The sequence below is a fragment of the Elgaria multicarinata genome, chromosome 1, assembly GCF_023053635.1.
Source record: "Elgaria multicarinata webbii isolate HBS135686 ecotype San Diego chromosome 1, rElgMul1.1.pri, whole genome shotgun sequence".
Classification (NCBI taxonomy): domain Eukaryota; kingdom Metazoa; phylum Chordata; class Lepidosauria; order Squamata; family Anguidae; genus Elgaria; species Elgaria multicarinata.
In genome coordinates this window covers 19,328,674-19,342,611 of record NC_086171.1, presented here as the reverse complement: position 1 = coordinate 19,342,611, position 13,938 = coordinate 19,328,674, and the positions used below count along the sequence as shown (strand labels likewise).

At 39.9% G+C, this 13,938-nt stretch overlaps 2 protein-coding genes across 2 annotated transcripts in view; both read left to right on the top strand.

Annotated features, from left to right (window-relative positions):
* The window catches only part of CDCP1 (CUB domain containing protein 1), a 451,994-nt gene that overhangs the window by 94,952 nt on the left and 343,104 nt on the right, over window positions 1-13,938 (top strand). The gene's annotated exons all lie outside the window — the stretch shown is intronic.
* ZDHHC3 (zinc finger DHHC-type palmitoyltransferase 3) overlaps window positions 1-13,938 on the top strand; it is a 32,519-nt gene that overhangs the window by 15,280 nt on the left and 3,301 nt on the right. Inside the window, exons 3-6 of the mRNA XM_063124010.1 lie at window positions 793-917; window positions 4,359-4,455; window positions 6,592-6,673; window positions 10,516-10,646. Coding sequence (XP_062980080.1) covers window positions 793-917; window positions 4,359-4,455; window positions 6,592-6,673; window positions 10,516-10,646 — 435 coding nt within the window. The remainder of the gene's footprint in view (window positions 1-792; window positions 918-4,358; window positions 4,456-6,591; window positions 6,674-10,515; window positions 10,647-13,938) is intronic.

Sequence of the window (13,938 nt, the reverse complement as noted above, 5' to 3'; positions counted from 1 at the left end):
ATTAGTAATGGTAAGAATTGTTTATAATATTCATGCCACATCAACCAAACATTCTGTCTTGGAATATTTTGCAGTGTCCCAGGCGGGGCTACTGATTTTTTTCTAAGGTTATCTAATTATGAAATAGTACCCTCTTTAATTTGAAAACACATTTTTTGATCAAGCTTATTGAACTCCTATAATATGTTAAAAATGTAAATAGTAACACAGCATTCCCCAATGCAGTGCCTTACAGATGTGTTGAGCTACAACTCCCATCACCCCCCAGCCAATGGACATGGTGGTTGAGGATTATGGATGTTGTAGTCCAACACATGCGGAGGGCGCCAGGTTGGAAACAGCTGTTATATAGCTGTAGCACCTCTTAAATCCCCAGATTACTAAATTAGAGAGGCTGGAAAATCTCCAAAGTAGGAGACTTCAAAGGTTCCCTACAGAGTTTGTACTATTAATGTACTACTATTTATAGCTATGAAGTTCTTTGTGAATTTTAACTCGAGCCTATATCCCGGTAGTTTCAAATCCGCTACTTCCTTGTCATGTCTTCAGTATGTACAGTGAACAATAACCTTTCTTCCGATTTTCCCCATAGGGAATGTCTTGTTGTGCTTCAGATAGTAATTGGATAGATGTTTCGACTTTTGAAACATTTGAATTGGCGTTAAGGCCAGTTCATCAGTTTCCCTTTTTAGCTTACAAAACATGGTTGATGTATCTAAGATTTCACTGCTGTTCTGTTTTCAACAATTCTGTAAGGGGGCCTAGTCTAAAACTCTTTATTTTCATTTCCAGGGTGCAGTGCCCAAAGGTAATGCCACAAAAGAGTTCATAGAAAGTTTACAGCTAAAGCCAGGACAAGTGGTTTACAAGTGTCCAAAATGCTGTAGTATCAAACCGGACAGAGCACATCACTGCAGGTAGTATTGACACACTTGTTGCTATTATGTACTTACATCAGTGACATGTGAACTGTGTTTTCTGTGGCTTGACATTGGCAATAATCCAGTCTATGGCAACTGCCTTTCACTTACCTATTATGATTTGAGCAGTTTCCCCATGTATGACAGTGTGAAGTCTTTCTCCAACAGCTGATTTATGTTTAGTGTGTGCGTGTGTGAGAGAATGTGTATAAGTATAAATAGTTTCAGTGGTGAGCCCACTGTCGTTCAGTCGTTTCTGACTCTTCGTGACTTCATGGACCAGCCCACGCCAGAGCTTTCTGTCGGCCGTTGCCACCCCCAGCTCCCCCAAGGTCAAGTCTGTCACCTCCAGAATATCATCCATCCATCTTGCCCTTGGTCGGCCCCTCTTCCTTTTGCCTTCCACTTTCCCTAGCATCAGCCTCTTCTCCAGGGTGTCCTGTCTTCTCATTATGTGGCCAAAGTACTTCAGTTTTGCCTTTAATACCATTCCCTCAAGTGAGCAGTCTGGCTTTATTTCCTGGAGTATGGACTGGTTTGATCTTGCAGTCCAAGGCACTCTCAGAATTTTCCTCCAACACCACAGTTCAAATGCATCTATCTTCCTTCGCTCAGCTTTCCTTATGGTCCAGCTCTCGCAGCCATAGGTTACTACGGGGAATACCATTGCTTTAACTATGCGGACCTTTGTTGTCAGTGTGGTGTCTCTGCTCTTAACTATTTTATCAAGATTTGTCATTGCTCTCCTCCCAAGAAGTAAACATCTTCTGATTTCCTGGCTGCAGTCAGCGTCTGCAGTAATCTTTGCACGCAGAAATACAAAGTCTGTCACTGCCTCCATGTTTTCTCCCTCTATTTGCCAGTTATCAATCAAGCTGGTTGCCATAATCTTGGTTTTTTTGAGGTTTAACTGCAACCCAGCTTTTGCACTTTCTTCTTTAACCTTCATCATAAGGCTCCTCAGCTCCTCCTCGCTTTCAGCCATCAAAGTGGTGTCATCTGCATATCTGAGATTGTTAATGTTTCTTCCTGCGATTTTAACTCCAGCCTTGGATTCGTCAAGCCCAGCACGTCGCATGATGTGTTCTGCATACAAGTTGAATAGGTAAGGTGAGAGTATACAACCCTGCCATACTCCTTTCCCAGTCTTAAACCAGTCTGTTGTTCCGTGGTCTGTTCTTACCGTTGCTACTTGTTCATTATACAGATTCCTCAGGAGGCAGACAAGATGACTTGGTATCCCCATACTACCAAGAACTTGCCACAGTCTGACACAGTCAAAGGCTTTAGAATAGTCAATAAAACAGAAATAGATGTTTTTCTGGAACTCCCTGGCTTTCTCCATTATCCAGCGGATATTGGCAATTTGGTCTCTAGTTCCTCTGCCTTTTCTAAACCCAGCTTGTACATCTGGCAATTCTCGCTCCATTAATTGCTGGAGTCTACCTTGCAGGATCTTGAGCATTACCTTGCTGGCATGTGAAATAAGTGCCACTGTCCGATAGTTTGAACATTCTTTAGTGTTTCCCTTTTTTGGTATGGGGATATAAGTTGATTTTTTCCAGTCTGATGGCCATTCTTGTGTTTTCCAAATTTGCTGGCATATGGCATGCATCACCTTGACAGCATCATCTTGCAATATTTTAAACAGTTCAGCTGGGATACCGTCATCTCCTGCTGCCTTGTTATTAGCAATGCTTCTTAAGGCCCATACAACCTCACTCTTCAGGATGCCTGGCTCTAACTCACTGACCACACCGTCTGAGCTATCCCTGATATTGTTATCCTTCCTATACAGATCTTCCGTATATTCTTGCCACCTTTTTTTGATCTCTTCTGTTTCTGTTAGGTCCTTGCCATCTTTGTTTTTGATCATACCCATTTTTGCCAATTTAGAATCAAACTAAAGAGAATAGGGAAGACCCACAGATCAGTTAGATATGAGCTCACTAATATTCCTAATGAATTTGCAGTGGAAGTGAAGAATAGATTTAAGGGACTAGAGTTAGTAGATAGGGTCCCGGAAGAACTATGGACAGAAGTTCGCAACATTGTCCAAGAGGTGGCAACAAAAAACGTCCCAAAGAAAAAGAAAACCAAGAAGGCAAGATGGCTGTCTGCTGAGACACTGGAAGTAGCCCAAGAAAGAAGGAAAGCTAAAGGCAAGAGTGATAGGGGGAGATATGCCCAATTAAATGCAAAATTCCAGAGGTTAGCCAGAAGAGATAAGGAATTATTTTTAAACAAGCAATGCACGGAAGTGGAAGAAGACAATAGAATAGGAAGGACAAGAGACCTCTTCCAGAAAATTAGAAACATCGGAGGTAAATTCCAGGCAAAAATGGGTATGATCAAAAACAAAGATGGCAAGGAGCCCACTGTAGAAGTGTATTTTACATTTCCTCACACCCATATTGTTTTCTTGCCTGGATCAGGCTCAGGGGACTCTTTCTCATTTGGTTCAAAAGCCAGATATGTACTGTGCTGATTGGTCAGATTTTGTGTCACTTATAAAGGAACTCCCCCCTCCCTCATTCTTGGAGCAAGGCTGTGCATAACACTGGTTAGTTGTCCCTTGTGTCAGTCACAAAGCAACTTCCCATATCAGTTTTCACAGTTCTAAAAGTGTGTGTGTGTGTGTGTGTGTATTGGGGAAAGCTTTAACAAATATTTGAGCAGATAACATGCAGGCACTTGTGCAAAAATCAATCAATCAGTGAAGCTGACAGTCTGTCTAAAGCATGGAGGGAGGAGAAGCTATCAGTTTTTGATCTGGAGCTAGGTATGTGTGTCAGTACAGGAGCAAAAGTAGGAGGAATTAGAACTTGCCCTGCAGCAACGCCCACCCCTTGTTCTCCAACTTCAGATGTCTTTACACAGCCAAAAGTGGGTGAATGAGAGACAACAGGACACAATAAACCACAATGCCACACATGCCCATGAGAACAGTTTATACTGCTAAATGGCAGCATGAGGTCTAACTGCATATTGCACTTCAAACAAGCAGGCCTTATGCTGTCAAAAAGAGCGGGGGGTGGGGGGCAGGGGAATCTAGCATTATAATTGTCCTAAGTAACTTCTTTTTGAACTTGGAACAAAACAGAATCAAATTAGACCTCTCTGATGAAATATACTCAAACGGTTGCAATCAAAACAGGAGTGTCTGAGCCAGTTGAAGGCATTTCGGCAGAGTTTATCACTTATTAATGCTGCTCCAAATCCAACTGATATTCCTTCAATTATGAATGATGTTGTGCTTCTAATATAATGTGACCTCAGTTTAGGTAACTTGAAAGGCAAAGTAGCTTTTGGTAAAGGGGATCCCACCCACCCTGGTGATCTAAGATCAGTAGAAGACAGAATTTTCGAAGTGGATGGGATTACGTCTCAATTTATAATATCTGTATGTTCTCCTCTCCCTCCCCCTTTTTTTTAAAGTGTTTGTAAGAGATGTATACGGAAAATGGATCATCATTGTCCATGGGTTAACAACTGTGTAGGAGAGAATAACCAGAAGTACTTTGTACTGTTTACCGTAAGTAGTTCACCGAGTGAGTTTTTTGTATAGTTGTTCAACAGGAATCTTGAAACTACAAGTGGGACTTGCTCAATTTCTGTGGTTACCTGCTTAAATAATTACCATGTAATTTTCCTGGGAAAAGAAACAACAGTACTATTACAAAATGTTTGAGGCAAAGTAATTAAAAATTAATAAAATCGAAGTGTGCATTATCAGCTTTCCTCTTCATTCCATATATCACAAAATACTTCGGAACTTCTGAAGCCCAGTTACTTCATCAGCTGCTACATTTTTTCTTATCAAAGTATATCACTATCTCTGTCAAAGTGGTCTGGTTTGCTTAATAAAAAAAGAGAAAAACTAATACTATAGCAACAAAATGAGAGTGCCAGTTATAGCAGTGTGTTTTTTTGTTTTGTTTTGAAGTAACAAAATATTGAGAATTCTCTGTGTGTGTGTGTTGATTGGCTGGAGACTTCTTGCGTTGCTTTCCCCAGTCAAGTGTGATCTGGCTCTGTTGCTTGAATCATCTGGTGCTATTTGGTTTTGGTGCACTTCCTGCCATGCACTGACAGTGAACTTAAGCACGGCTGTGTTCAAGATTGCATGCTGATTTCACTTTGAAGAGGGGAGAATGGTGGTGGTCCTTATTGTGTAGGGGGGCTGAGACTAGATTGCCTCTGGCCTTTTCCAATTCTTATTCTACAATTACATTAAAATAATGTGCTAACATCATATTTTAAACATTTTTCGCCTGACTTGCGGGAAATATGCTCTTATCACATAGCATATAATATATCTAATGAAAGAGTAATTCCCCTCCCACAAGCTCTCACTGCATCATTCAGTATTGTTAGAGAAAAATGGACCTCTTGTTCAATTCATTTAACTCAGGTACTTTTCCGCTGGCTATATCTAGGTCTATTCATTCTCTGGTTGAAGTAATTTAGGAGATGAGGCTGAAGATAAGGAAATCTTTAATCATGGGGACTAGAATAATGTTTATCTGTTCGGAATGCTGTGTCTTGGATTTCAGCTCCAGCTAAAAACTGGCAAGCCAACTTGGGGCTTATTTAAATCTTCGTTATTGCTTTGTTCTGTCTTGATTGTGTGTGTGAGCGTGTAGTTTTCTTACTAAATTATGGCAGAGTAGCTGCACAGGGAAACTGGCGGAGTGGGGGGTGGGGGGATGTGACACAGGATAATTGTCCACTATATAATCCACTATACAAAACTTGCTAATGAGAGAGTTTAACTGCAATCCTATACAGTATCTCAGACTGAATAACACTAGCAACAATTATTTGTTACTCATAGTGATGTGTGAACAAAGAACTGCATGCTTATCCTGACTTCAAAATGCCTACTTAATTTTAAAAAAAACCATAAACTACTTTTATAAGATCGCAAAACAAATTCTTTGCTGACGTTTGGAGGAAATTTCAGCAATAGAAACTAGGTACAGAGAATGAATTCTTACATTCCTGTGCTGCTTATATTTCATATGTATAGAAGATGCTATCTCTTGATTATAGTACTTGCATGGGATGTAGGGTCCACTCATTTGAGGGTTCTCTGGGATAAAGTCCTATGAAACCATTACTCCTAGACATGGCATCACTAGAAGCGTTCCTCACTGTATTTTGCACATAAGAAGAGCTTTGCTAGATCAGACCAAGGGTCCATCTAGTCCAGCTCTCTGTTCACATAGTGGCCAACTAGCTGTCAACCAGGAACCCACAAGCAAGATAGAGGTGCAACAGCACCCTACCACCCATGTTCCCCAGAAACTGGTGTATATAGGCTTACTGCCTCAGATACTGGAGGTAGCACGGTGTAGTAGCCTTTGATAGCCTTCTCTTCCAGGAATTTATCCAGGCCCCTTTTAAAGCCATCCAAATTGGTAGCCAACGCTACATCTTGTGGTAGAGAATTCCATAGTTTAACTATGTGTTGTGTGAAGAAGTACTTCTTTTTATCTGTCTGAATTTCCCACCTGTCAGCTTCATGGGATAGTCCTGGGTTCTAGTATTATGAGAGAGAGAAATGTCTCCCTATCCATATTCTCCAGACCATACAGTAGGATTGTGCATATAAAGATACTGTTCTCGAGGCTGTGTTTCTTAACCGTTCAAAATTGTATTCTTTCAGATGTATATAGCATTAATTTCCCTGCATGCCCTTATCATGGTTGGATTTCACTTCCTGTATTGTTTTGAAGAAGACTGGACAAGTGAGTACTAACAAGTGTAATGCTTTCTAAACTAATTGGACATAATTGTTTCCTTTCAAATTAGTAAACTGTATGGGGGAAGATTCTCTTCGTACTCTGGATCTAGACTATTGCCAAAGCAGGAGGGTGTCCAGGCCCAAAGAATTGGCTCTTATCCTTACTGCAGTTGTGTATCAGATAGCCAGGCTTTCAACAGCCAGCAGTTGTTCGTGATTTCATACTTCCTGTGTAGCAATCCCTGTATGGTCACAACCCTCATATTTGGAAAAGCTTGAACTGAGGCTATTTCAGCTTCTCATCAATTAGACATAATCATTCTTTGGGTGCTTCCCTAACCCTCTTTGAGAAACACTTCACGGAGAAGCATGCGAGACCATACCCATTCATATATTGGCCATGGGATGTTGTATGGCTCTCACAAGATTGTACCAGCTCAAATACATGTTTGCAATAAAATTTATATATGTATGTATATTTATATTTTTAATGATTCTTACATTGTATTTTATTGTGATTACGGCATTTATTGTACATTGCTTTGGTAAATTTCTTTATGTAAATGTATTAAAGACATACATATACATACATATGTATTTAATGCATTTACATACTTCTTAAAGAAATTTACCAAAGCAATGTACAATAAATTACATAATCACGATAAAATACAATGTAAGAATCCCTAAAAAAAATCCATTTCATATCTGAAAGAGTAATCCTTATACTTGATCAAACAAAAAACTCATCTGCAATAAAATTTCTCCACCTAGCAATTTGGAAACTTTGAAATGTTCCTCTAAGTAAAATATTAATTACGTTTAATCTGCACGGTGAGACCTGTTTCATATTGGGCAGTATCCAAGTCCGCACCAGTGCTAACGTAAATTACAGGGTGCAATCCTCTAGTGCAATACCAGTAGCAGAGAACCCGTTGTGCAGACTAATGATTCCTATGATTCCAACAGATATGCCATTTCAATGTAAGAGATTGCAATTCCCAATTCGATTGGCGTTTGCAATCACCATCAACAAAGCTCAGGGCCAATCTTTAGAATTGTGCGGTTTAGATCTAGACACAGATCGCTTCCCACATGGACAATTATATGTTGCGTGTTCTAGAGTCGGCAAACCAGACAATCTCTATATCTACACAGACAATGGAACAACTAAAAATATTGTATATCCACAAGCATTGTGAAATTAAACATATTAGAAACATCCGCTTTGTCTTTTCTTTCTTTTCTATTTAACTAGACTGAGCCACAGCAACGCGTGGCAGGGTACAGCTAGTGCTAAATAAAACAACACACTGCCTCATTCTTTGTTCTCCCCCTGTTCCTTTGGTCTTTAGGGGAGGTGCTTCTCCTGGCTCAGCATGGTCCTTGGGTTGATCTGGTGGGTGCTCAGAAAAAGGCCTGTAGTCCAATTGCCCCTTCCCCTAAAAGGAATAAAGGAATGTTCCAATGACTGTGAATTTTAGGTGCATGCTAAAAACAATTCTTTTCACCCGGCCTTTTCCATATGAGTTTTTTGTTTGATCAAGTATACTGATTACTCTTTCAAATATGAAATGGATATTTTTTTAATGATTCTTACATTGTATTTTATCGTGATGACATTTATTGTACATGGCTTTGATAAATTTCTTTAAGAGGTATGTAAATGTATTAAATACATACATATATAAATATTTGTGGGGTTAAAGATCAATTTCTGCTTCATAATTAAGATGACAACAAACGTGACTGGGTAGAACTAGGAGGCTGGAGTTGGTATGCTTGAGCCTGCAGCTCATATAGTCCTCATGGGGACACATCACAATGAGCAGAAAAAAATACTAGAGAAGAATTAAGGGGTGTGGGTTTTTATTCCAGTCTCTGCTCAACCCCTCCTCTATCCCTTCATGCACCTTTGGTTGGCTACTGCTTCTACATATGTGTATACCTGTGTGCAGTAAACCTTGATTGGGAAAGGGGACCAGAGGAATGCCACTCTGCTGTCTTCAACTTCCAAGGTCCTCCTCCAGGTGCCTACTCCGAAGGAAGCTTTGAGGACGGCAACAAGAGAGAGGGCCTTTTCTGTGGTACCCCTCCAATTGTGGAACAGTCTCCCTGACGAGGCCTGCCTGGCTCCGACATTATTATCTTTTCGGCGCTAGGTCAAGACTTTTCTCTTCTCCCAGGCATTTAGCCTGGGTTTGTTTTTGTATGTTTTTGTGATTTTAAATTGTATGCTTTTGCGATTTTAAATTTTTGTATATTGTTTTTAAGTGTTTTTATCCTATGTAAACCGCCCAGAGAGTCTCAGCTATGGGGTGGTATACAAATGTAATAAATCATCATCATCATCATCATCTTGGAAACTTTGACCATTTATGAAGGAAGTACTCATCCATTTCATGATGATAAAATGTCTTATCTCTAAATGGCAGAATGCACAATAGGTCAAACCCCTGGAGAAGCGTTTAATTGGAAAAGGAACCTGCATGCCATCACAGCATGATTATTATTTTTTGCTTTCAAATGAGTAATACTAATAATTGTGTCTTAATTTTCTTGCATCCTTGGCATAGTCTTTCACAAGGACATGGTGTGTACTTTCTATAGCTGGCAGTCAGATTTATTTTTAAGTCATGTCCCCATTTGGGGCACAGTGCTAAATCTTCTGTTAATAAAGTTACTTATTTATTATATTTATAAGATGCCTAGAAAGACAATTTCTGCAGGCATTGTTAAAATAGAATCAAATACACAAAGCTTTAAAATCCACAACACAATATAAAACCATCAGAGTGAATTACAGAAACATCAAGCCAGCATGATAAAATTAGTCATCATCATTTCTATACCAGCCCACAGCCAAAGCTCTCTTGGAGGTTTGCAAACATTAATGAGGACACAAAACCAGCCAAGAAATAAATGGTGTTAAAATCACCAACATACAGCAGGGATTAAAATAGTAAAATTTAAAAGGTGCAGGACAACAAAATGGTCTTAACTTGGTGATAGAAAGAAAACTATGTTGGCACCTGGCAAATTTCCCCGGAGAGAATGCTCCATGTTTGGGGGGGAGGGGGATACCCCCAATAAGGCTTTCTGTAGAAGTCATCTTCTGACTGTCAACATGAAGTGGCACTTAGGGAAGGGACTCCGTAGGTTACCTTAAAGTATGGGTAAGCTTTAGCCACATCCCAGAAACATTTCGTTTTATTTGCTACATTTATATGCTACCCCTCTTCCAAGGAGCCAAAAACAGCATACATGATCCCCCTCACCCCCATTTTATCCTTATAATAATCCTTTGAGGTAGGTTGGGCTGAGAATTCCCACGTATCGTTTAACTTATATAAGTACCCTTTGGAGACCTGTATAAATTACGCAAATTATGTATTCATTGTGCATGAGGTTCTGTAACTTCGCTACCACAACTCCCCACCACCAACTTCCACTACTGAAATTTCATCCTGCATTGCTTTCACATAATCAAGCTAGTCTTTGCCGACAAGAGAAACTTGCTATTTTAGAAACTTAATGCGGAGGTTTTGAGGTAGTTGAATTACCAATCCTTCACTGATTTGGGTGGTATGATTATGAAATACATATGACCTTGATTATTCCTAACACCATTCACATGGGCCTTTAATATCCAATTCTGCTGCTGTATTAATTGCTGCTTTTTATGATTGGGGCCTTTTAATTCAGTAATTTTTAATATATTTTGCTCTGTGTGTGTGTGCGTGTGTGTGTGTTATAAGCTGCTTTGTGTACTTAAAAATTGAGTAATACTCCATTGCCTCTGTTTCTGTGAAGAGTATTCAAAGCTTTGTCACGTTGTTTTCACAGAGTGCAGTTCTTTCTCTCCACCGACTACTGTGATCCTTCTTATACTCCTGTGTTTTGAGGCTCTCCTCTTTCTCATCTTCACATCTGTAATGTTTGGAACGCAGGTACACTCCATCTGCACTGATGAAACGGTGAGTACGTTTTTACAAACATTACTTGGTTTTTCCTTCCTTGATTTAGCAGGTAGTAATCAATGTGAGGGAACTAACAAAATCAGTAAGCATACTCCAGAGGTAGGTTGGGGCATTTATGAGAATGAAAATATGACGCTTGTGAAAAATATTCTTTGAATTGTAATTGAAATTACTTTTCAGTGTTCCATCACTTCATAGAATAGATAATCTCACATAACAGAGGCTGGAATCTTCCAGGAACCAAATTTGCTCTAGAATTCACACCTTGATATAGTGACGTGCAAGGATGATATGAAATATGCGGTAGAAAGCTCACATAACGCTAACCCATATTTTGTTTAACCCATGGGTAACCCATAATTTGTTAGCCAAGGTTTGTCCAGCAGACAGTTGAACAAATCATGGTTTATTTTCTCAGTCCCAGGGTTGTTTCCCTCCTCCTATCTCAAATGCTTGTGTGATGTTGTAGTACTGGCATGTCTAACAGCTAGGTGTTGTTTTTACCGCTCTTGCCCACCACTTCTGTTGCCTGACGAAACAACCCATGAACCAATCCACTGTTCCAGCTTTATACATAACAACAAGCCATGGTTTAAACAATCAAGAGTTCACAATCCAACAACAAATGATGGGTTCTCTTTCTGGGTAGTTTGCGGTTAACAATCCATAGTTTGTTAGTGCAGCTGGGTTTGCACATCACATCGAATCAGAATTTAACAACCCATGGGTGAAATAAACCATGGGCTAGCATTATGTACAAATCAGGTCAAAATGTACTTCAAGGCAATTGTGTGTTTAAATTCAAGTAAATACCTTAGGACTCTGTCAATGGAACCTCTTTCAATGGAACCTCTTTCAATGGAAGATCCTGAAGTACTGTTGCAGTGTAATATCAGGCTTCACTGAGAACACCCGCACGAAATCTGTGAATAGCTCAGAATGTAAGAGGGTCAAACATCTTCTCATAATCTCTGTATGACATGAGGGATATGTCTGTAAGTTTTGATGAGTATGCAGAGAGATGGGTATGGTCATTTGTCCTGCTTCCTTGGTTCCTTCCCAATAGAAAGTTCTACTTCCTTGCACTGACCAACTTGTCTGAGGTAGTTTTTGGTGAAGAGCCATAAAAGAGATGCAGCTCTGTCCCCAACACACAAGCAAGTTGAGCCATTTTTGTCTTCTGCTTGTTTTGCTTCATGAAAAGGCCTGTTCATTTATTGATCCTCATTCCAAAAATGGTTGCCATACAGCTATGCATAGCAATTTAATTGCAGTTTTGAATGAGCAGGGTTAGGGTACAAGCAATGTTTATTAGCAGCTTCTGGAAAGGGCTGTTCATATACATGATCACCAAATATTTAATCATCAGTTTTTGTTGTTTGCCTTGGGAGGAAGGTTAGCTTGGGAAGTAAATTGCTTTGTGCCAATAGGTTCATATATGCCTAAAACTGCATACATTGATCTGTCATGTCATCATTTAATCTCTCTTACTCCACCCCTTCAGGTATATCTGTAAATTTAGTTCCTAAGGTTAGATAATGTGCAATATAATCCTAAACAAATGACCAAAGCCGCAGTCCTAGATACTCCTCCTAGGAGTTACTTCTGTAAAAACCTGATTATGATTTTTCTGTAAAACAGCATGCACACTTCTGAGTAAATTGCATTGAAAGCAGTAGATCTTTCTGTCCATGTTTACTGGGATAAGTATCCTAACAGACACAAGCAACAATTGTTGAATGGATTATCTGCACCTTACATTGAGATGGGAAAGCTCAGAGGAAGAGATCTTTTGCTCTATACTCATTGGAAGATCCAGATTCTGTTCTTTGCTTGGACATTTCTCTCTGTGTCACTCATATTTCATATTATGAAAATGTAATGTTATTCTTCAGCTCCCAAACTCCCAAAGCAACATACAAAGGTAAAACAGGTTGGGGAAGTCATAATGCATAAAAAACACATCCTAAAAGATCTTAAATGGCCTTGGTAAATATCCTTTGCATCAGCTTAAAAAGGGAGGCGTGACTGTTACACATCTCTTCTAGACCACTTGACAGAAAAGGGCTTTTGGCCTTTCAGCAAGGCCCCTGTCCAAACAGGGCATCACTGCTCAGCCCTCCAGGATGACACTTCAGTCTGGGTGACTCTTTTGCAAATTCCTTCTCCCAACTCTGTCAGGTTCTCACAGAGAGCTCTCCCAGCCTCTCAAGACTGAGCCATGGGGAGTAAAGTGACTCCCCACTTCTCTGCTCTGAGAACACTGGCAGAGATAAGCTCACACAGATTCTGACATTCCACAGACAGAATAGGCCCAAACTCTTCCAGAGAACTTCTAATTAAATCTTAGCTACAAACTACAAGGCCCATTGCAGTGCTGAAACTATTCCCTGACACATAGGGAAATACTTCTCAGAAAGATCTTAATATCTGGGCATGTCTGGGCAGGAGAAGGTAGAGCATAAGTTTCCTAAATCCTAAACCAATTAGGACTTTAAATATTGGGCCTGTTCAGATGACATTTCAGGCTCTGTGGTTAGCGAAACTGGGGTTCCCTGGGTTAGCAGTAACCATAAGCTGTGCTGTCACAAACCACACTTTAAGGCACGGTTAGAGCCGGTAACCCTGCTTCAGACGGTACGACTGTGGTTAGTGAGTGACCAGGGTTTAGCAAAATGCATTGCACAAGACACCTTAAACCCAGCTGCTCAACCCAAAACCTTAACCTGCAGGGTTTAAGGTGTCTTCTGAACAGGCCCATTAAAACCAACACTTTAAATATAAGTGCTCATACATGTGATCATCTTTAGAGAGTTCTTTAAAGTAAATTTTATAAATCTCTCTCAGGCAAACTGGTGCCCCTCCAGATGTTTTGCGTTACAATTCATAATTCCAGACCACTGGCCATGCTGACTGGGGCTGATGGTAGTTATAGTCCAAATCACCTGGAGGGCACCAGGTTGCCTACTCCTGCTCTGTCATGTCATGTGGGTCTCTCCTCACTTCTGATGAACTAAAAAGCCTCAAATAATATTTTACTCTGTCCTTGTAGGGAAGGTGCTCCAATCCCTTGATCATTTTCATGGTTCTTATTTAGAACTTTTTCCACTGCTGTATCTTTTTCGGAGAGGGAAACTAGAGCTCTACATGATATTTGAAATGTCACTGCATGATTGAATTTGATATAAAAATATTACGAAACTGGAAACTTTATATTGCATTATTTTCTAACAATTTCCAACATTCAAATTTCCTTTGTTTTTCTTCATACTAAGTTGTCATTTTCAGT